Genomic DNA, 24,596 nt, shown 5'->3' with positions numbered 1-24,596 from the left:
TTTCTCAACTTATTTTCCTAACTTCTTGCCAGAAAATCTCTCATTCCCTTGATTTTCTTCACTTTGTTATTCAAACTAGGTCAAAACCCAGTATTCTTTTGCTTCTTATCTCGTCTTGCTCCTTGTTTCAATAAGAAAATCCTTGCTGGAAACTCTCTTTGATCTAGTCAAATGTAAGTTGCTAGAATGTTGCTGAAAAGTTGCTAAGTTCTAGCAACTTCCTTTTACAAACTTGGCAGCCGTGTTTTATCCCAAATGGCCCATCCTTTAGCGCCATGTCAAGGCCACTTGTCACAATTAGATTTGTTCACTTCATGCTGCCAACCTTCTATACATGTCTTCAAAGCTTTCCTTCTTTCATCAAACTAAACTTCCTATTTTATAGGAATTTAGTTATTGAGTTTCATCCAAACTCTAGCCTTTTCCTTTTCTGTTAACAGCCTATTTTGAAAAAAAGTCAAATGTGAGTTGCTATATTTTAGCAACTACCATATCATTAGGTGGCTGAAATATATCTTCCTAAATCTTCTCCTACTATTTCTCCATTGGCCGACCATTCTTGGACATGCTTAACACTTATCGGCTTCCCATTGGTCCACGTCGCTGCTGAAGTGGCTGCCAAGTTTTGGTGCCAACACCTATATATATATATATATATATATATATATATATATATATATATATATATATATATATATATATATATCATCTCATACATCATCAAATTGCATAATTCTCATCATCTTATTGCAATTACATACTTAATTTCTAAAATTGAAGTTGATGATTTGAAGACTGACATTGTGGGTTAAGGATTGAATTAGGAGTTTGGGATTTGAAAGAAAAAACTTAGAGGATTTGGTTAAGTTTGTTGAAAATCTTTGTTGAGATCGAGATTGAAGACTCGGGTTTGACATTGTGAACTTGATTGCATCATTGTTGTTGATATTTGGGGGATTTGAGTAATCAAATCAAGCTTTCTCAAATAACTAAGTTGTGGTACACGCCAAGTGTTTGAGAAAATTACCAAGAAAGTTTCAAGGTGTTAAACCAAATTTTTCCGAACATCAAATGGCTCCAAAATTGTCTAGAAAAGCCAAATGAAAAGGAATTGAAGTTCCACAGCCTCCCAAGAGAGCAAGAACCACTATTTCTATCCGTGAACCACAAGAGAGTTCGAATGCTCTAAGGGACATTCCGACGTCTCCAATAGACATGGGTTCTCCTACTGCTGAGGTACCAGCTGGGTATCTTTAAGTTTATGATATTGGGAAGGTTGAGTTTGCTCAGGATCACTTTTACAATGAGTATGCGTGGAAAGTGTACACGAAAGTGTACAAAGGCGGGTCGATCAAGTCGGAACGGAATGTGAATTTGAAAAAGCTTAGAGATGGTGCGGGTCAAAAGCTCGTTGAATACATCGAGAAGAACAACTGGCTCTTCTTCACTACTATGGAGTGTAGCTACTATCCGGACATGGTACACTATTTCAACTCCAATATCCGTAAAGTTTTTGACTTTGGATATTTTGAGGTTTATCTTTTTGGTCAATGGAGAAGTCATTAATGATGTTTTAGACGTTCCTAAGAGGATTACCGAGTCAGGGTATTTTCTTCCTCTTATAAAGTTAAGGCTTAAATAGGAGGAGATATGTAATGATTTATGTGTTCCGAACGCTCTGAGATATCCCAACCACATCCCTTCTTGCTATCTCACTGATGAGGCGGTGTTTCTGAATTTATCTGCTATGGTGGCTATTTCGGGAAAAAGGATGTTATTTCATTGGATCGGGCTAAGGTATTATTTCTTCTTGTTACTGGAGCACAGATCCATCTTGCTGCTTCCATCTTTGGTTTGATGGTAACTCATTACACGAATAACACCAAGAGGAAGTCATCTCCATTCCCTGTGATCATCATGAGACTGTTTAGGAAGTTTAAGATTATACTTCCTCCTCGAGCTCATCATATAGAGATTATGCTTTGAACAAGTTTAAATCTACTAAGGCAAATGCAAGGAAAGTCAATAAAGGTTCAGATTTCTTCAAGAGTAGAGGACTAGTAGTACTTCTGAGGACGTCTACAAACCGGTACCTCCAGTGCCGTTTTTACCTATTGAGGATGAGGATGAGGATGGTAATGAGACTGATGATGATGGTGGTGATGATAATGAGGATGGTAGTGGTAGTGATGATGGTGATGATGAGGATATTCTGACTACTACTGTTCCTTCTGAGGGCAATGCTTGATTATCTGTTCATATCATACATGCATCATTTTTTTTTTCAATTCATACATTGTCATTATTATTTTTAGATATTATCTTTTGATTAATGAGATGTTATAAACTGTTTGATTGTTTCTCTTCTATTTTTCGCTCTAATCATTGTTAATAACTTTGTCAATTTTGTTCCAAAAAGGGGGAGAACAATGGTTAATTAAAGGGGAGAAAATTTTGAAAATTTGGATAATTTATTCTGGGGGAGTTTTTACAGATTAATTTATTAAACTCTCACTGGTAGTTTTGCTTAATCCATGTGCAGGAAGTTAGTTAAAATTTTGTCTAAGATAAGAAGAGAACAAACAAGAAAAATTCCGTGGTGTCCTTTAACAAAATTGTAATTTACTCTTCTCCTTTGATAGATTACATAATTGTTTTTAGGGTTTTGTCAAGAAATTGTCAAATGGGAAAATTGTGAGATATATATTTTGTAATTGGCAAATTTCGATATCAAAACAAGTCTTGATCGAGTAATAATTTCAAGTTGCCATATCAAGATCGACATCGACTACGGAATTGGAAGGTTGTTCAAAGATGAAATAATGAGATCATCGAAACAGGAAAAAACAACACTTTTAGGAAGTCGTTTCTCACTTAGGACACAATACCTACATGGTATGATTTTCGAAGTTACCAAAAATAGAGTTTTCCAAGTTGTATTAGAATTCTGTCAAGTGGGAACCGGTACTAACATTTGGGAACCGGTTCAAGAACCATAACTTTGAAGGAATCCATTTTTTTTCTTTGGGAGCCGGTTCCACATATTGGCTATCGGTACCACTACTGTTTTAGATTAAGGTAACTTTGTATTGTTCTGTTTCAAACTTTCTAGTTGGTTTAGAATATTACCAAAAGTACTATGCACAAAATTTTCTTTATTTTATGAAGGATCGGATCTTTAAAAATTCTATATAAACCCTGATATACATCTAGGTTTAGTACAGCTTTTGCACAACTTCATATTTCATAAAAGCCTTAGGAAGATTATTTTTGTAGAAAATCCAAGTTGATTTCTCTGTCAATCTTTTTAGAACAAACACATAAACACAAGAGTGATTTTAGAGTATTGTTTAAATCCTGATCATGATCACAGTCTTGTATCTACAACGATCAGAGAAAAATAAAATACTTCTACATCGAATTCAGATATTGAAGAATAGAAGTAAAAATGATCACACTTTGAAAGGGTCAAAGCATTCGAGGAGTGTTGTTTGATCAACCGATAGTCCTTCTACAGAGATCAAGAATAAGTCCGAGGTCAAGTGCTTTTGGACAGGACGTCGCAAAGCCAGAAGATTGTCAGCGATTGGTGTTTGGTAGAACGATATGATGTGAGCCTGAGTCAAAGTTCAGTGTACTTTGTTTCAAACATAGTGGCTCGATTTATGTTCGACTATAAAGTCCACGAGGTTTTTTCCACGCAAAGAATTGGTCTATTTTACCAATTGGGATTTCCTCGCTAAAAATCATGGTGCAATCATCTCTAACTCTATTACTTTGCCTTATTTTATCTTGCATATGATTAAATGATTAATTGCTAAAAGAAGTAAAGTTAGAAAGACATAGATTTGTTTCTAAAGAAATAAAACTTTCTAAATATTCCGCTGTGTACATCTCACAGTAACGACCCAGATCCATGGATACGAATTGCTTACCAGGTCTTAACCCGAACCCGAGAACACCCAAGGGTAATATAGTCATTACAAGGTGAAGGAGAGGAGTGAGTTGACTCTAAATAAATCAAGGGGGATCTATTTAAGTCAACGTAGCCATATAAACTCATTTGGTGCGGTTCTAGATGCAAAGACATTGTTTTCACATAATCATGCCTTTTTGGTTTAAAAGATTTCCGGAGCTGTCCGTACTAAAATTGCCAAAACTTCCTGTACAGCTGATTTTTTTTGGATAAGGTTGGCACCAATGGAAATATAACTCAAAATCCTTGAATTTGGACTCAAATTTGAACCATTTGGGTAAGAAATGAAGGAGATATTACTATTTGAGTTGGGTCAAAACTGCAGGTGAGCTGAAAGTTTCAGTCAGCTGAAACTTGTGTCAGGATGAAACTCAAGGCAGGGTTGGCTAACAATGATAGCTCAGCTTAAATAATGCTCCAGACCCCCATCATTTAGCCCAAGCCAAAAATACACTATCGGTCGGCTGGTTTATATCACCAGCTGGCCGAAACACATTAGGAGCTGGAAAATGGGTCATTTTCAAGATGTAATGGCCATGGACTCCACTTGTGTCAATCACATGGATTTCGAAATGACCCGAAACTTATATAAAAGATGAGATACACCAAATGAACACCATCTACATTGATATATATAATTTTTTATAAAAATATACACATCCTTTAATCAAACATAATCTGGCCTTCATCGTCCCTCCTTAACAATATACAAGAGTGGTTCCATTGTCGTCATACACATATTCCAAAATATACAAAAGTGTTGGCACAAAGATGTCTCAACCTTGCACTCCTTACAATTTTAATGATTACAAATAAAGAAGAAAATGTGTTTAACATCTTTTCTAAAAGTGCAACAACAGGAATGATCATAAGCCTATCAAGGATGATTTATGGAAAGTAAAGCACAAAGAAAGGATTTGCAGAACTCATCAAAGGGGTAGTATAGAATGGTGAGAGTTAGAATAATTGTAAAGCATTGGTTTATAACATATAATACAAAGCTTTGGATTCACCCATTTCATGCATTTTATCCAACGAAAGGCTTTAACGACACTACATAAATGATTAAGTTCTTCACAGATCATTTAACCAAATAGATAATAAAGAGTATTCATTAAGATGTTATCTGCACTAGCCACGTAACTGATCAGATGTTACCATGTAACCGAACGCATTACTCCATGTTATTGTTTAGATGGCCACAATAGAAAGATGTAACTTATCCCCAATGTCATCTAACCGAACATATTATCACTTGTGTTCGATCAGATCATATCAAGTAAATGATCAAATTACTTCATGTAATCGATCAGATGACAAAAACAGAAGGTCAACTGATCATCGTAGTTCGTCATATAACCGAACATATTACTAATCTAACCAATCAAATAGGCCCAAGCTACCGATCAGATGAAACATATATCCGATCAATCCAAAATCTGATCCTACCGAACAAAGCTCTAATCTAACCGATTAGACGAGTCCAAGTGGCGTACAGATGGAACATATAACCGATTAAATAAGTTCTATTTTCAAATCTGACTGAATTAATTCCTCTCAAATGGTAATATTGGCATTACTTTCCATTCCTATTTTATGCCACACATATTATCTATAAATGCTCATCATTAAGGCTTTGAGAAATTAATCTTTGCTTTAAGAGAGAAAACCTTTTCTAAAGAAACATTCAAGCATTCATAGTCATTGCTTCATTCATTGAATCCCATTAAGCTTTGATCTACTGCTATATTCTCATATGCTATAGGATTGTGAGCTTTGATCTGAGTATCAAATCCTTGAGAGTTTTCTTGAGATTCAAACTTTTATATTGAATCAATTGTAAGGGTTGGCATAACCCAGCAAAAGTCTGAATTAGCAAGAATAAGTAGAATCCGTGAGCTTCTTGAGCCTCTTGGAAAGTCTCAAGAGGGACCTTGAGCCGAGGGGTAGGAGTTACCGAACCTCATTAAATCACTGTTTGCTTTTTTCTTTCTTTCTCTTTCTTTTATGCTGTGATTGAATTTATTATATCTTTTCATTATAAATTTACTTGATTTAAATTATTAATTGAAGTGCACTTTTGAATATCGAATCATTTGGTATTGTATTGATAAAACTCCTCTATAGTCATTTACTGGTTAACAATTGGTATGAGAGCCTAATCGCGACCGGTTGTGCTTAAGAGCGATCGGTTCCGATGTGGCAATGCACTTATTTATTTATTTATTTTTCCCTAAATGAAGGATTTTATAAAAATATATAAACAATATAGTACATGGACAGGGGCGGAGCCAGGATTTGAAAGTATGGGGGGCTAAAGATAAATTTCAAGTAGAGAATTTATTGGAAAAAAAAAATATTCAAACAAAAAACGATCTGGATTAGAAACATACAAAGCTACTTTTTTCACTTAAAAATTGTGTTCAAAAGAGTAAAGTTTAAGTGTCTATATTACTTGATACCAAGTTGAGCTTTGCCATACAATTTGAGGAAGCTTTAATTGTTTATAAGTTTGAACATTCAAATTGTTCACACGGTTCTGCAGCTTGAGAAAAAGAGAGTTTAAGGTGACAATGTGTTTGCGTTTGCAACAATGTGTTTGGATTGGGCTGGGTGAATGTTTTATTATGAATTGAGCTAGGCTAAATGACTGATAGGAAAATGAAAATAGTACATGGGCTTAGTGGCTTAGTAGTACTAAATATTTTTTTTAATTGGACCTGGGCTATAGCCCAGGTTAGCCTATTCATGGCTCCGCCCCTGTAAATGGAGAATTAGTAAGGGCATACCCTTACTATACAAAATCAAAACCTATTAGAAAAACAGGCCAAGAAAACACAAAGCTAACAAAAGATTACAAAACATCTTGAAGAGTAACCCCCATGACATCAAGAACCTCCCAAATAATACACTTAGCTAATTCCAAAGGAGCTCTACATAGATCATTATGCATCCTTTCATTCCTTTCTTTCCAAATAAAATATAACACAGCTGTGAAAACAATACTGGCCAATTTGTTCTTCTTACCATTAAATCTCTGATTGAACATAGCAACCAAATCCTGCACTACATTCACCTTCTGTAGTTCACAACCAAAAATTCCGGAAATGCTATACCACATCTCCCAAGCATAATTACAGCTACAAAACAGGAGGTCCAATGTTTCAACATTATGGTAACACAGATAGCATCCAGAAACAAGCGAGAATACTTTATAATTCAGATAACAATGAGTGAGTATAGCTCTCTGTAGAACAAGCACATAGTGAGTAGGCCATCTCGGCCTACCTCCACTCCAACACAAACCTGCCCAATAAACACCTTGGCTTGGACTTCTACAGGCCTCCCAAGCTGCTTTAAAACTGAAAGGAGTCTTCCATCGCATCTGATCTTCTCCACCTAGAATTCTGTGATTATGAAACACCTAAATCAGATCTTGGTTGGTGTTAAATAACTGCTCATCATTCCATTGTCCATCAATAATCAGATCCTTCAGTAGAAGGTTTTTATTTCTACTAAGAAAACCCAAAATTCTATGATTAAAAAGCTCACCAAGACATTTACCATCACACCATGGATCGAAGAAAGCTTTTATGTTGTGTCTATTACCTATACTATATCTGCAATTAGCTTTTATGACATCTCTAACAGCAATAATACTTTTCCATATAGAAGAATCAGCATCCTTCTGTATAATATTCCAAAAAGATGCATTTTTCAGATACTTGTTCTTGAACCAAGCCACCCAAATTCTTTATTTAGACAGCAAGAAATCACATGCAATACTACACTTGGAAGCTTTATCAATGTCCACCAATCTTCTCAATCCCAAACCCCCTTCGTCCTTAGGAGCTGCTAGCTTATTCCATCTTAAACCATGCGTCTTCTTCTTATCTTCCACATGACCCAATATATAATTCCTCATTTTCTTCTTAATCAAATTAATAACCACAGAAGGAAGTGAGTACACAGAAGTTCAATACTGAACTAAAGGCAGGATGCAGGCTCTACACAATTCCACTCTACCAGCCATAGAAATGTAAAGACCATTCCATCTAGTGGTGAGAGTGATAACTTTATCAATCAGCTCAGCGCAATCTCTGCTACACAACATTTTATCATAAATAGGCACCCCAAGGTATGTAAAAGGAAATTTTCCAACTTTAAAACCAAGACTTATAATAATCACAGCCCTTCTTCTAATAGATTGAGTGAGAAATACCTCAAATTTCTCCTTACTAACAGCAAGCCTTGTAGTACTTTCAAACTGAATCAAAACTTTTTTCAAAGTTAACACAGTAGCCATATTTGCTCTTACCACCATCAGCAGGTCATTAGCAAAAAACTGATGTGTAATAGGTATACCAGCTTGTACTGCAGCTTTAGTTGGAACAATCTTACCGCATTGCACCTTAGCTGCAATCATACCTGAGAAGTATTCTATGACTAATGTAAATTTCAAGGGAGATAATGGACAGCCCTGCCTTCAACCTCTCTATGGTTGAAAAAACCCATAAGAAGAACCATTAACAATCACTGAAAACCAAACTGTGGAAATGCATCTGAAAATCCAATTAATCCATTTAGTTCCAAAGCCAAACAATTCCATAATTTTCAAAAGAAAAGACCACTGGACTGTGTTTTAAGCCTTCCTCAAATCAATCTTCCAAGCTAAAAGAGGTTTAGCATGTTTTGCACCAAAACCCTTCAACAACTCGAGCCATGATAATGTTATCTTGGATTCTTCTACCTTGAACAAAAGCAGTCTGCTCTTTACCAATAATCCTTACCAAAACCCCTGCCAATCTATTAGATAGAATCTTTGCAATAACCTTGTAAAATGTAGTGCATAAGGAAATAGGTCTATAATCTCAAACCTTTAATGCCACTTTTTTCTTTTGAATCAAAGTAATAAAGGTACTATAAATACCTCTCCCCATATCAGTGTGTTCAAAGAAAGAAAGAATGGCATCAGTAAATTGCTCACCCATAATAATCCAATATTTTAAAAAAATCTTGCAGTGAATCCATCTAGACCAGGAGCTCGATCAGGCCCCATTGAAAAAACAGTGCTCTTCACTTCCTCTCTGGAAATAGGAGCTTCTAAATTCCTAATTTCCTTAGTGTTCAAAGTAGTTCTGATAAATTTACCTTCAGGGCTGCATTGCATAGGCTAAGCATTTGCATAAGCAGACTTATAGTACTCCACAAATTTGTCTTTGATCCTTGTAGTGTCAAAAATCACCTCACCCTCATCATGTAAAACTATGATGTTATTGTTTAATCTGTGCTGTTTAATTTTCTGGAAGAAATACTTTGAACATCTATCTTGATCCTTTGTCCATCGAATTCTAGATTTCTGAGCTAATACCATAGTTTCATTGGATATAGTAGTCTCCAAATTCATCCTGTCTTCCTCCTCAAGCTTAATCAAATCTGCATTTAAAGGATCGGTATTTAGTGACTGTTGAGTCTCAGCAAGAGAATTCCTACACCCAATATCCTGTTCAAACACTGAACCAAATTTACCATTGTTCCACTACTTCACAGCTTGTTTCACTAGCTTTAACTTATATAAGAACTGCTTAATTGGATCACCATTAGTCCTCACCTTCCACACTTTAGTAATTAAATCTTTCACTGCAGGTTGATGATTCCACACAGATAGAAATCTAAAAGGCTTTGGACCATCTACAATCTTCAATGGACTTTTAACCCCTCAACCCCTAGTGATCAGATGTCAAAGGAGGAGTCAGTTCAATTTGAGAGTGAGGAAAAGCGTGCTCCCAATCCTCATTCTTCAAACCTCTGTCTAATCTAGCATAAATTATTCTAGTACTAAATTTTTTATTACACCATGTGTAAACCCCCTTAGTAACTGGAATATTAGATAAGCACAACTTGTCAATAGTATTGTTAAAATCTTGAAATACCTTAGTAGAGTGATGCTTGCCTCCTAATTTCTCATAATTAAGCCTGACAATGTTCCAATCCCCAAGTAAAATCCATGGACCATTAATGTACTGAGCACTATCCACAAGATCCTTCCACAAAAGAAGTCTTTCATTAGTTGTATTTTTTGCATATACAAATGTAGCAAAGAACTTAATAGAAGACCCTCTAATCTCCACCTGCAATAGAATCATCTGAGCTTTAACCGCAATAACATTAACAATCATCTTTACTGGATCCCAACCACGCTAGATACGGTCTCCTGAATCAGCTGAATAATTGTTAACCCAACTCCAATTCCTTCTGATAAGATCTACTACTTTCTGAAATTTGTCACCCTGAACTCTAGTTTCCACAAGTCCACACATTGCTAAAGAAGAACTACTCAACCAGGCCTTACCTTCTTTCTGCATAGCCTTTCTGTTGATTCCTCTTATATTCCATAAACCAATCATTAAACAATTGGTTTAGGTGGTGCAACCCCACCAACAACCATTCCTCTAGTGACTCTCACCACAGTTGGGTCAACCTCTACTTCCGTCTTCCTATTCTTCTTTTTCAATTTCTTACCTCCTCCAGGTGATACAGGATCCCCTTGAATAGAATCCCCTTCAATCACTTGATCAGCTTGAATTGATACAGAAACTAAAGGAACCCCTTCAATTTCATGATCTCCTTGAATACTTTCACATTCACCCTCTGGAGTCTTCTGAACTATCTCTTGTGAAACATCCACATTGATAACCTGATCTTTATTTCCCATTTGAACTAGGGATACAATATTCTCCTTAATAATTTGTCTCTCAGTATCAACATTGATTGACTCAATCACCATATTCTCTTCTCTTTCAACACTTTCCTCAAGCACTTGAAATACATTAGAAGTAATGATATTCTTTGGGTCTTTGGTTGTCCCACCTTTCCCTTCCCTTTGCTTTTTTCTGCACTGAAAATCCATCTAAATCATCTTTAGTATCATTTAGCACAATGGTAGATAAAGTCACCATATCCTTAACTTCAAGTGGTTTAGCCTTCACCACCCATTTTATCTTCAGTTTATCAGGTTTGATCTTGTTAATGGGGCACACAGCTGCATTATGATCCACTTTCTTAAAATGGTGCAAACTTGAGGTTTCCATTCATACTCCACCTGCACTTTGCAAGGTAATCCATGTAGTCTAGTACATATTGTTTCTGGAAAAACTCCATCAACCTCCATTTCAGCCAACACACGAACATATAAACCTTTGTCACGGCTTTGTATCACATCTTCCATATACATTGGTTGAGCAATATTAGATACAATCTTAGAAATCGAAGTCCCACTACGGCATGCACTGGCAAATCGCAAACTTTCATCCATATTGGAACCGTAGATAGTATATCTCTCTCCAGTTGAATACTCTTATGCCATTTCTTCACGATTATAGTACGCCCCTAGAAAGTATGAAATCTTGCTAGAACTTGTAACAAATCATCTTCAGATGGAAATCCAACTTGAAAAAACCCTTCCTTCATCGACACAACCACAGCATCCTTATGCCACCTCTTCTGAACATAGGCTTTAAAGTAAGGAAAATAGGGTTTTCTCCCTAGCACATAGCAAACCACTGAGTTTTCCCAATACTTCATCTCCTCCATAATATCTTCATCCTCAATTATCATAATATCTTTACCTCTACTTTCGCTATAATACTTCAATGGGATAAACCCCGTCGAGTTTGAAGCAACCAGTAGTGAACTCCATGAAGGACGGTTAAGAGAAGGTGCGATTGTAACGGGATGACCACCACCCGCCGGAGAGGAGGGTTACCCCTCCTCCATGATCACGTAAAAATCCAAAGAAACCCTAGGAAACCCTAATCGCCTCAGACAAAGAGAAAAAGGGTAAAACCATCGTTACCTTGGCAATGCACTTTTGAAACGTGAAACTTTTGAAAATTTCCCAAGTCCCTACCACCAAAACTCGCCAGTTATAAAAATAATGTGTCATCACCAATATACCTTCTCTAACATGATGTTTTCAACCGAATCAAATTTGAGCGCATATTGGTTGCAGTTGTTGTTCCGCTTCCAGCGTCAAGACACAAGATGGAATAAAAATTACAACTCGATTGGACACATTTGGACACCAAAATTTGTCAATTACAAATTAATATCTCACAAAATTATCCAAAAAAGTTGCGTATACCCCATCAGAATCATTTTCTTAAAAAGGAGTTTTTCAAAGAACTCAAAAGACAAAAAATTGTTTTTAGAGAAGTGTAAATGGTTGTTATATGAAGACAGCCTTTTCTTCAACAGAGGCTTCAAAAACCAGATTTTAGAAAAATGTTAAACAGACAATTTTTTGTGCAAACTGAACCAAACTGGCATAAGTATGTATCAGACAATTATACATTGATTTACTGGTTCTTAGGAGGGTTTTAGCATTAATAGATAACTAGAGGATGAGTAGGAAAATGTCCTGGTGATGCCTTAAAGAATAAAATTTACTACTGAAAGGAAGAAGGCACTCCTATTGCCCAATACAGAATTTACAAAAAGGAAAAAGACTTATATTCATTGCGTTAAATGTGTATATATCAATTGCTAGTCCTAATTAATTCAGGACTTGGAAATTAACTTTTGATTACATTAGGGAGTTAAGAGTCTTCAACTATGAAAAGCATATCATTATCTCTTATCACTTCAATTGAGTCAATTTCTGCCCCCCCTTCATCCAATACCAATATGGTTCTTGCATCAAATCCCAACTTTTCACCTGTCAGAAATAAAACAGTCAATGAAATTAACTCAAATTTGTATCCTTGAAACCACATACTCACTAAAAATAACTCACCCAAGTGATATAATGGCAAACAACTTCAGAAACCAACTCTAAAAATCAAGCATGATTTTGGCAATTCATAGACAGGACTTGACAAAATGTACCTGCAATGTTCTTGAGTTCCTCTAGTGAATTTGGCAGCCTAATGAGCCTCCCAGCTTGTGTGCAGCAAGTGTCTCTCCTGACCACGGGATGGCCTTTGTAAATACTGACTCTTGGATAACATAGCCCATTTGATCTTACCCAGTTGCAACACTCCTGCTCAACTTCATGCCTTCTAAGAAGCACTTCATCTGGTATCATATCTGGCACAATTATTCGATGTCCAACCTCTCTCTTTTGAAGCATTTCATTCAGATTCACTGTAGGGAAGTCTTTCTCATTTGCATTATTGACATCTGCACCATTCATGACTAGAATATTTATCATATCTTTGTAGTTTTCTACCATCGCGGTTTGGATAGCTGTTAATCCTTCTCGATTCTTTGAGTCCACGTACAGTCCTTGTTTCAAGAGTTCCTTCATCGCTGTGAGATCATTTCTCTTTGCGGCTGCACATAAAAGATCACCGGCAATATAGGGATCAGAGGTTGCAGCGTAGTGGTAGAGGATCCGAAATATGGAATGGTGCTTTGCTGCTATAGCATCCCATAATGCAGTGTTACCATCTATGTCTGCAATGCATATATAATGATAATTAGATGAGATCAAGAATAAAAAAATCCAACAAAATTTTGATGTTGTAAAAGAAATTAAGAGAACAATAATAGTGTTTTACCTTTCAAGTGTATGTTACATGCATGCTTGAGGAGTACCAATACACACTCTTCATGCCCTTTTGATGCTACTATATGCTGATGCAACACAAAAGGACCATATAAAAGAGTGACCACAAGAAGAAACAACAATAATAATGAGCATTTCAACTTTTAGATTTGATTAGGATTCAAATGCAGTAAATCGTATAGAGAAATGACTAAGTTAAGGATATTTTCATTATTCAATTTGTTAAAATTTAATTTTAAGAGGCTGATCAATTTGAAAATAGAAACATACCAATGGGGTCCTTCCTTTGGAGTCTCCAATGTCTGGATCCAAACCTGTCTTGAGAAGCTCGTCAAGAAAAGCCGCATTGCCTGTACTGGCAACGGTAAGCAGGTTCATAGACATGTTCAGATCACCATCTTCTCCCCCACTATCAAGCAATAAATCTCCAATACTTAGATCCTTGAGCTTCTTGTGATGCTGCAAAACAGAATTGATTAAAAATTACGATATTGAAATTCAAATTAAGTGCACCACATTTTTGAAATGTACTTTTTTCCATGGATATCATATCATTTGCCCTCTGTTAGTGGATAAAAATATGTGCACATATATGTTATTTCTCAATGAAAATTCATGATTTGTGCACAAGAACTCATGTTATGATACCATATTAACAATTGATAGAGGGGGTGTAATTAACCTAAGAATTTATATATATGTATAAAGAAAACTTGTTGAAGTGGGGTTTTTCTATGTAACATTTTTTTTTTCTTTTTTGAAGAGAGAAATTGAAGAAACATAGACTTGTCTTGAACTACCTAGCTACAAACCTGAAGGAAGTTTTTGAACATGGTTAAATTGTCTTCTTGTTTGGTCTGCATTGCTTCTATCAGAGCATTGGTTTTCAGCCTCAGAAGCTGCGAAAGTGTCTTGGTTCGATATGTGAAGCTTTGATGTCTGCAACAAAGTGCCCCAACTTCTCCAAACATGTCCCCAGAGTGTAAAGTCCCAACAACACGCTCTTTCTGATCAGTATCACAATCAATTATTTCTATTTCTCCTGATACAATGATATAAACATCTTCTGGGGCCTCATTTTGCATGATCACATCCTCCCTAGGTGGTATGTACTCGGCCTTGATATCTGCAACCTAATCAATTCCATTACATATTAAAAATAAAAAACTAAAAAAAAAATAGAAAGAGTTTCTAATGCATGTTACAACTAATTTATGTTTCAAATTTTGGTGCGGACTAAAAGGGATGCAATTTGCATACCAGAAGTAAGAGAATTTCCCTTGAGATACCCTTGAAAAGATACACATTTTCGACTGTTGGCAGAAACAAATGTTGACCGATGCTTTTGCATATTGTTTTTGGTAGCTGCTCAATAAGTTGTTGCTGGTTCAAGCTCTCAGCCTTAAATCTGAGGCACATGTAAGCCAATATCTGCTTTTTCAGCCTTGGAGGCAAGTGATTGCGACAAACAAAGTTTGATGCAGCTTCAATGCTATTTCTCTACAAAAATAAAATCCCACAATTCAATGACAATTATCACCATGTTAAATTAACATGTAGGAACATAGAATAAAAAATAAAACTTACGAATTCCATGGTACGACGTGTCCCTTCAACTACTAGATTTGTCATGTTACCAATTAAGTATGCAGTTAGGCCAAGGTTGAAGAGCATGTAGCAGATTATGAACATCATTTCCACTGAGTTGACAGCATGAAGGTCACCATAACCAACAGTGGTCATGGTGGTGACAGACCAGTATAATGCAGAAATATATCGAATCCCAAGGCCAGTTTCTCTGAAATTTGGATTTGAAGCCCCAATCCATGTCTTCCCTTCATTGGGGTATCGGTCTGCTAGCAAGTAGCACAGGCATGCAGCACAATGCACCAGAAATAATGTCACCTACACAGAGAGCAGTGATTATCAAATTTTGGTACTCATGTCCTTTATCCATATGCTTTATAGTTCCCTATAATCATATGGTTGTGTGAATTTATTGCAAGAAAAAAAAAAAAAAAAAAAAAAAAAAAAAAAAAAAAAAAAAAAAAATCTAAGAAGAAAAAGAATGGGGAAAAAAACAATTGACTTCAACTACCATTTATCCTAACCCAAAAAAAAAAAAGTTACTATTTTTTTGTTCTTTCTATTTCAGCCTTTTGGTCACATAGTGCACTCATGACATTTGTAGACTTTAAGTTTATCATAACATGAGGGGAGAGGGAAAAAAAAGAAAAAGAAAAAAGGCATTCTTTTATATTTGTGGGCCGTGATTGGGGGAAAATTCCCAACAATTGGTATTAGAGCCATAGAAGAGCACACAATTCTTGATCTAGAGTTTTTGTCATAACACTGGTGTTGTTTGTCTTGGGCACTTGTAACAAACATGGCTGGTAATATTGCCTCACAATTTAAGGTGGAGAGGTTTGATGGCTAGGGTAGCTTCACTCTTTGGCAAAGTAGAGTGAACGACATCCTAGTTCAACAAGGCTTACCTCGAGCTTTATAAAGAGAGGATGCCAGAGCATGAGTGGGAAGATATAGAGTTGCAATGTCTTGGCACTATTCAGCTCTGTATCATAGATATTATCATGAACAATGTTAAAGGAGAGAATTCTGCACCAAAATTGTGGGAGAAGCTTGAGAATCTGTATTTAGCGAAGTGTCCCACCACAAAACTCAATTTGAAGCTTGATCTGTATAAGCTGAAGGTTGAGCAAGGCATAAATATCTTGGAACACATGAATGTGTGCCATGGTATCATTGATCAACTAGCAAAAGTGGACATAAAAATTAAGCAAGAAGCTATTACTTCTTACCTCACTTCCAAATTCGTATGAGAACATTCTGACTACCATCTTATATGGAAAGGAAACATTGAAGATGGAGGATGGTGAGTCACTCTTTTGTCTAATGATAAGAGGAGGGACACTGGTGACACTGGTGATTGGAGCCACGACTCAGCCATGGTTGATCTTAGTCATAATAGGAGAAAGCAGTATACTCATGGATCTAACAATAGCTGGTCTAGATCAATGGGAGGAAAGGGAAAGCAGTATCATAGATGCCGTGAATGGGGCCACATAAAAAATGACTGTCCACTTGAAAAGGAAAAGGAAGATGGCGGCAAGAATGATGCATCTATCGCATGTGCTTTAGACGAAGATTTTGGAGATGCTTTTATAATTTCCGAAGGTAACACTCTTACTCGACATGACTGGATATTAGATTCGGGTTCTACAAACCATACTTACTTCGTGAAATAATATTTTGATTCATTTTAAAGACTTGAGAATAGAGATGGAGGTGACGTAAATGATGATGAGTTTGAAAATCCGATCTCATCAATGTCCCCTTTCAAAGTCACTTGGTCGTGCTAACTTGGTTTAGCTACACGTATGCATTGGCTATGGAATCAAGGTGGAGTTTGTATTAGAACTTGGTTCAGGCTATGTGTAACTGGTATATGGAAGACCAATGGACTGCTTGTGAATTTGAAAGTAGAAGTCCCGTGCATTGAGACTTGTGAATTCTAGCCATGGGGAGCTAAGGACTTAGAAGAAGCTTGGTCTTTACGGGTATGTTACGTGACTTCTCTTCCTCGTGGGTGGAGGGGGAGATTATTGGGGTTCATACACATTATAATAGACGTCAAAGCGGTGAAGACTCTAAAGACGTTAGAGAGACCTATAAATATAGGCATCAGGAGTAGAAGGAAAATATAGTGGGGCAATAACAATCTTGTTTGAGAGGATTACTTTCATTGTATTTTTAAATAGCTTTAACTCTTGTTTGAGATGATTAGTTTCATTGTCTTGGAAATGATACTTTGTCTGAGATAGTTCTAGTTTAGAACTTTGTATTTCCTTATGAGTGATTGGGTATAAAAGGGTTAAGGGTATAGATCAAGGAAAATTTCTATGCAATCCTTTAACTTGTATTTACAACCTCTAGTAGAAATCTTACTCTTTGTGGACATAGGTGTGTATTGCCGAACCGCGTAAACTTGGTGTGTTATCTCATTGCTTGTATCTTGGTTAACATGCTTGTTTTTCTTATTATCATTCTTTTATATTTGCAGGTCATGATTGGGGGAAAATTCCCAACACCCTTCCTCTCCCTCCAGCTTTGCGGTCTCTTTCTTTGCTTCACTGTCTTAAAAAGCTTCGTTTAGTAAGGAAGAAAAAAAATGGATGGAGGGGAGGGGAGAAAGGATGGATGAGATTGTGTCATTCTCTTTATTTGCTCGGTTGGATGAAAGAGAAGTGGATAAGCTCACAATTTACAATGTTCGTTATGAGAAAAGGGAAAGCAGATTTTTAATTTAGGATAGTAAAAAAATACTCCGTTTGTATAATATAGGTTAGTAGTAATTTAAAAACTTTTATTATAACCTCACTTGTTTTTTCCTCATTTTTGGCCCATATTTAGAGGTATGAAAATTTGTAAAGGAAGAATTATAACTCATCCTCTTATTATCCTTTCTCTTCTTATCTCCTCTCTACCGAACGAGAAAGTTTGTTCCTTTTTTCTTATTTTTCCTCCACATCTCTTCCTTTCTTCCTACCGTACAAAGCATTCTTGTCATTGCGGTCCAACCCGTTATCTCTCTCTTTGCTTCATTGCGGGCCAGCGTTCCAATCTCTCCCTCCTCACTTCATCGCGGCCCAGTTCCACGGCCTCTCCCTCCTCACTTCACCACAGGCCAACGCCACGTCTCTCTTTGCTTCATCTTGACACCCCTCACTCTCTTCACGCAATCTCTCCCTCTTCACAAAAATGAAAGATTTCACTTATGATACAGTGGCCGAGTTAGAGGAAGTCATTGATTTTGTTACGAAGTTGCTAATGGACAAAATTCAGTTCTAAAATAAATATCGATAGATTAATTCAAGAAGAAACAATATTTTAAAAAGAAACTTGAATTGTAATTAGTTTCAAGTGTCACTTACAGATAAGAGTCTAGCACATCTAACCCAGAAATAGTTAAATCTGATGTCCTTTTCAAGCCTACAAAATAGGAGAAACTGTGTGTCAATTTTTTTGGAAAATTAAAAGAGTGCACAAGTGTAGTGTCAAGTTCTGTGACCAAAATATAAAATGGGGCAAAACCAACCTGGTGAAGAATTGATTCATTCTTCGAATACGCCAAAATCTGAGTAAACCCAAGAGTGAGTAAGAGGTACCCACTTGGTATTTGCCCGTGAACAAGAAAACTACTGCCTCGAATGGAATTGTTGATGCCACATCCATCAAAAACCATGTGGACGAGTACCTGTCATATATCACATGCCCCATTCATTGGTTTATGGTACATCATAATCATTTCCACCTAAAGCCCACTGCATACCCCTCTCTCTCTCTCTCTCTCTCTCTCTCACACACACACACACACAAAGCACACTGCATCTCTCTCTCTCTCTCTCTCTCTCTCACACACACACACAATATGATAGCACTACCTAATTAGTTTGGTGTAAGGTTTAAATTTTGTTGTACTCTTTATTATCTACTCCTATATATAATAAACAGGGCTTGAAATGTGTGGTGGTTTTTCCCCTATATGTGTGGTGGTTTATCTATGTCAATATAATGTTTCTCAATCCATGGATGACAAACTAATTATACATGTACAGACTATTCAAATTTTATCACTTAACCTTTCTTAACCCATTATTCGGTGGCTGAAAAAGTGACTTTGAATGTAAAAAAATTAGAAATATTCTTATATTATTTATGTAATGATATTAAAGAGAAGAGTCTTCAACTCTTCACATTTAACTATTAAATTAAAAAATATATTAAATAATTCATTTAAAGTTTCGCATTTCAAAATATATATGTACATCAATCTAATAATAAAATATCTTGTTACGAGGAATCCCAAATAGCTTTACTCAAATTATTTACATTCTCATATTATTGGTTCAAAGTTAAACATCACTAAAGGTAAATATCAAAAATTTACCCACTACTACCAAATAATTTTTAAAAGGCACACACTTGTACCAGGTTTAGTACATTTATGTACCACTCCTAGTGCATGAGTAATTCTCCCTTTTTATTAACAAAATGTTACACTATATTATCTTGATCTAATGACTTCAGTTAAATGGAGGCATTTTGGTAATTTCGGTTCGAAATCCAAATTATAAGAGAATATATAAACTGTGCTTTCCACTGTAAAAACCTTTTCTAACATTATATTTTAATAAAGTACTTTTTAACTTTTATGTTAGTGTTGTTAGGTTTCATGAGCAGTTTATGAAAAAGAGAAAAAGTTGTATGTTGATATATGAGTAGAATTTTGACAAGAGGTCAGATTGGTGATAATATTCATGTCGATAGGGAACGCAAAATAAAAAAAATAAAAAAGTGCTATTTTTAAATATAAAACAATCAAGACTCATCATTGACTTGAAAAATTATTAAAATTTTATTTATTAATACAAAATGATGACTAGGACTTCTTTGTAATATTTCCTATTGAAAATTCCAAAAGCGATTCATGAGTGAGAATCGTTCACACATTCATGAAAAAAGACAACCACTAATTATCCTTCCATCAGTATTAAAAGGAACCGTACCCACTATCTATTCTTGTTGTGATAAAGACACTGACTAAGAAATTCCAACGTATTAATTTGTCATTTGACATAAAAAGATTAATTCGGAGGAGTTTCAAAATATATATGAAAAAAAGAAGAAAAAAAAAAAAGAAAAAGAAAAAAAGAGAATCGTTCACGCATTCGTGATAAAAGACAACCACTAATTATCCTTCCATCATTATTCAAATGAAATGTCCCGTCTAACTATTCTTGTTGTGATAAAGACACTGACTAAGAAATTCCAACATATTAATTTTGCATTTGACATAAAAAGATTAATTCGGAGGAGTTTCAAAATATATATGAAAAAAAGAAGATTAAAAATTCTGTCTAGGGTTTTGAAAATACTTTATCATTAAAAGATTAAAAATTATTAAAATTTTGGTTTTTTTTTATTTATTTATCAAATTAATGTTATGGAAAACTCTTTCATAGATCCTAATTCCAACTCACCTATATATATGTACAAATAACAAAAGTTGCTTAATTGTCCCATATCTTATCCTCTTTTTTGTACCAATATACATGTAAAAACACTTTCACACATTAATTGGTTGCATATCTTATTCTCTCTCTTGTTTTGTCCATGTAAAAACACAAACTGTAGAAATAATTTTTGTTTGCAAAACCAGTTCCATCAAATTAAAACTGTAAAAATAAACTAACCTCTTAGCAATTTTGCTGGATTCACGAACTAAAAGCTGAGTTGTGTGATCGATGTAAGCAACAAAAAATGTTAAGACAATATCAACTGCGAAAAATAGATCAATGACATTGTCTGCGATGTATAGTGCCCTTTTTGGAGATGAACTTAGAAACGCCACCTCAAAAGGGTATACCCATGCAGAGTAAGCTACCAAAAGCACCATTAATGTCTCCCAACACCTGCATATATTGATTATAATCCCATTAATTAATTAAAACCATTATAATCCCAAACAATAGTCAGTAAAAATAAAGCAATATATATAAGTTCTATTAATTACTATATATATATATATATATATAGTAAGGCTATTGCAATTATGTAACTACAAAAACTTCTATACATAAGTTCTCCCACTCAACATAATCATATTTTTATCAAGATTTATTATTACCAAAACCGTAATCTCTGGTATATCCTCTACCTCCGAAAGTAGAAGGTAAAGGCTCCAATTTCCGTAGAAATCTCAATCTATGATATACTCTCTACCTGATAAAGTAGAAGGTAAAGGCTTCGATCGACTTCCGTAAAAACAAGCGGGTGCATGAATTTTCGTATAAGTTTAAAAGTAGAACACTTTTTCTTTTCTTTTTTTCATGCAGACACAGATATGCAAACATGAATGGATATAAACAAGTGCTATATATATTGACACATATATGGGATTTTCTTCTTTAATTTACCTGTCGAGCATATCCTACCTGTATCTTGAATCTACTGGAGAGATGACCCTCCCTTTGGATTCATTCTGATTCTGGTTATAACTTGAAACACCCAATGGAGGCAGAATCAGCTTTGACAGGTTGCGTAAATTGAGATCCGACATGCCGTCTTCGTCGTCATCGTCGTGTGGCTTCTCCGACCGGCCATGCTGGCTTTTCTGGCCAACCCTGTTCATGTTAGAGCCTGAGTTTAGACCATTTGGTGTGAAGTTCATCTCCAATATTTGTAAAAACAAATCTTAGTATGTTTTTCAGGTCATGTAAAAGATAGAGTGAGAGAGAGAGGTTGTTGGAAGGACATTTAATTTAGAGGAATGGAATGGTTCTAAGTAGCAGCTAGAGAGATCTCTGTGATGATATAATTGTGGTGAGAGAGAGAGAGAGTGGGTTGTGGTCCTCTCAAGTAGAAGTGACCATGAAATGAGGCGTGTGTATGTGTGTGTGTGTGGGGGAATGGCTTAATGGGAACACCTGCATTGATTGATGTTTGTGATAAGGGTCTCCTAAATATGCAATGGTGGGGGGTCCAATATTTTGGATTTGTGTGTAAATTATTGTCACAAAGGTCATTTCCATATAAAAAATTTAGCATTATATATACTGGAGGTACAAGTGAAAACGTTCATCGTATATGGTGAACATAAAAGTGAATTGAAAGATTTACCTTATCAGAACAAGCTTTGTTTGTATATGCCTTGGCTAAATTTGATGTCATAATTTTAATAAAAATCTTAATGTATGGTGTTTAAGGCCTAATTCTTAATTTAATACTTAATAATTTAAAAAGACTGTGGGTGATGAGTTAAAGGAATAAGTTGGAGGGATGTCACATCATTGCAATGGTGGTTTTTGTTTTAATCTCTTTGTATTTAAAATTATAGGTTTGTGTGGATAGAAAACTTCCTTCTTGTATCAACAGTCACCTATTAACACAATACTAGGATTACCACCCTTTTAGGATTACCACCCTTCATGAGTATTTATATACCTTATTCTCGTCTAGTTGGGTCCTATTTGAGATCTTCGTATCTAAGCTTATTTTTAACTATCTTGAAGTATAATATTCTTTTCCAACCTAAATTTTATTCACATCTCCATTGAATTCAAGGACATCTTTGAAAAAATTCTCAACACGAAGTGCAATGGTTTGTGAGAAAGGATTCCGTTGTGTGAGTTGCGGAATAGTTGTGAAAGTTAAATTTTAAAACAATAATTTAGAGTGGGTGAATAGGTTGGACTCACACTTTTATTTGATTTTTAATTATTTATTTTAATCTTATTAGAATAAAACTAAAATTAAGTCCACAAAATAATAAAGTAAAGTGTGATAAAGTAAATAAAGTAGAGATGGCACCAATATTTTAGTGTGGAAACCCTTACGGGAGAAAGATCACTGAGACTATCGTTTCAAGCGAAACTGTTGAATATAAGAGAGAGAGATAGACAGAGATATACAATATATGTTCTGTATATTGAAGTGTGAATAAATCATATACAAATAGAGACATATATAGGCTAATGATCAACAACGGTTATACAATAATCACGACTATACTACGATAGTAATTACGGCAACAATCGCTATGTAATGGATATAATAAAATCTAACATTATTATGATAACATCCCCCTTCAAACTCAAGGTGGTAGAGTAGATACCAACTTGAGTTTGAAAACTAATTTCTGAAATCTACCTAGCGGATGTGCTTCGGTAAAGATGTCAACGGTCTGATCAGCGGAAGTTACAGAATGAAGATGTACAGTGCCCCGAGTAACATGGTGACACACAATATGACAATCAATTTCAATATGTTTGGTGTGTTCATGGAAGACATCATTCTGAGCAATGTAGATAGCACTCTGGTTATCACAACAGAGAATAGTGCCAGTGGAATGAGAAACACCCATATCTGTTAAGAGCCATCGAAGCCAGATAAGTTCTTGTATGGAATCAACAAGGGCAAGATATTCGGCCTCTATACTAGACTTGGAGATAATGGATTGCTTTTTGTTATGCCAAGAAATGAGAGAGTTCCCAAGAAAGAAGCAGTAGCCAATAGGAGAACATCGGTCAGTCGGATCACCTGTCCAATCAACATCAGAATAGGCACGTAATTCAAGTGAAGAATGAGAAGAAAGGTGAAAGCCATGAAATATAGCCCCTTTAATGTATCGAATGATGCGTAATACAACAACATGATGAGTAGATCGTGGTGCAGATAAGAACTGGCTGATAAGATACATAACATAGGCGATATCAGGTCGAGTGACAGTAAGGTATACCAAACTGCCAACCAACTGTCTATACAATGTAGCATCGCTGAGGAGTGTACCATCTAGAGGACTGAGCTTGACATTGGTCACAAGTGGAGTGGGAGCTGTTTTGCAATCCTTGAGTCTAGCACGAGCAAGAATGTCAGAGGAATGCTTGGCTTGGGAGAGATAATAGCCATCTGAATCAGAGAGAATCTCTAAGCATAGGAAATAATTGAGGCGCCCAAGATCCTTCATAACAAAGTGATGACTAAGAAAAATTTTGAGTGCAGAGATACCTGCAAGATTATTTTCAGTGATTATCATGTCATCAATATAAAGTAAAAGAAGAGTAATACCAGAGTCAGTCTTACGGATGAAAAGACTGGAATTATATAAGCTTGAAATAAATCCAAAATCTCTAATTATAGTACTGAATTTTGCAAACCACGCCCTTGGAGCTTGTTTAAGACCATCGAAGGAATTTACAAACTTGGTGTGGCGAATGGTCATATCCTGGAGGGGGTTTCATATATACTTCTTCAGTGAGATCGCCATTGAGAAAGGCATTTTTCACATCCATTTGAAACAATGTCCATATGTGGGCTACTGCAACAACCAGTAGGCTACGGACAAAAGTAAGTCGAGTAACAAGGGCAAATGTTTCCTCATATTCAATGCCATATTCTTAGGTGAAGCCCTTTGCAACAAGACGAGCTTTGTATCGTTCCACAGAACCATCAGAACTAGTTTTGATTTTGTAA

At 35.6% G+C, this 24,596-nt stretch overlaps 2 protein-coding genes and 1 pseudogene across 2 annotated transcripts; all 3 read right to left on the bottom strand.

Annotated features, from left to right (window-relative positions):
- Positions 1–6,830: 6,830 nt before the first annotated feature.
- LOC132301580 (uncharacterized) lies at positions 6,831–7,361 on the bottom strand. The gene has a single exon (XM_059798819.1). The coding sequence runs from the start codon at positions 7,359–7,361 to the stop codon at positions 6,831–6,833; it is 531 nt and encodes a 176-aa protein (XP_059654802.1).
- Positions 7,362–12,464: 5,103 nt separating this feature from the next.
- On the bottom strand, positions 12,465–22,042 carry LOC132300452 (potassium channel AKT2/3-like). Its single transcript, XM_059797521.1, has 11 exons — positions 21,560–22,042; positions 20,819–21,037; positions 18,661–18,819; positions 18,497–18,554; positions 15,132–15,449; positions 14,805–15,044; positions 14,357–14,677; positions 13,815–14,003; positions 13,537–13,612; positions 12,863–13,432; positions 12,465–12,692 (listed from the first exon to the last, which is right to left on the bottom strand). Exons 1-11 carry the CDS (start codon positions 21,793–21,795, stop codon positions 12,574–12,576), a joined length of 2,505 nt encoding a protein of 834 aa, XP_059653504.1. The 5' UTR covers positions 21,796–22,042; the 3' UTR covers positions 12,465–12,573.
- Positions 22,043–23,217: 1,175 nt separating this feature from the next.
- Positions 23,218–24,415, bottom strand: LOC132301579 (uncharacterized mitochondrial protein AtMg00810-like; annotated as a pseudogene).
- Between the last annotated feature and the right edge of the window lie 181 nt (positions 24,416–24,596).

The sequence above is a fragment of the Cornus florida genome, unplaced genomic scaffold (assembly GCF_030987335.1).
Source record: "Cornus florida cultivar Cherokee Brave unplaced genomic scaffold, ASM3098733v1 CherokeeBrave_3.0.0_Hap2_Chr03, whole genome shotgun sequence".
Lineage (NCBI taxonomy): Eukaryota > Viridiplantae > Streptophyta > Magnoliopsida > Cornales > Cornaceae > Cornus > Cornus florida.
This window is presented reverse-complemented; position numbering and strand designations above follow the sequence as displayed.

Excerpts from the sequence above, each read along its gene's own strand:
- LOC132301580 (XM_059798819.1), bottom strand. The coding sequence starts at position 7,361 with ATGCGATGGAAGACTCCTTTCAGTTTTAAAGCAGCTTGGGAGGCCTGT.
- LOC132300452 (XM_059797521.1), bottom strand. The coding sequence starts at position 21,795 with ATGAACTTCACACCAAATGGTCTAAACTCAGGCTCTAACATGAACAGG. Across the intron at positions 18,555-18,660 it reads ATGAATCAATTCTTCACCAG|GCTTGAAAAGGACATCAGAT; the intron begins GTTGGTTTTGCC and ends CCTATTTTGTAG. Across the intron at positions 14,678-14,804 it reads GGGAAATTCTCTTACTTCTG|GTTGCAGATATCAAGGCCGA; the intron begins GTATGCAAATTG and ends GGAATTGATTAG.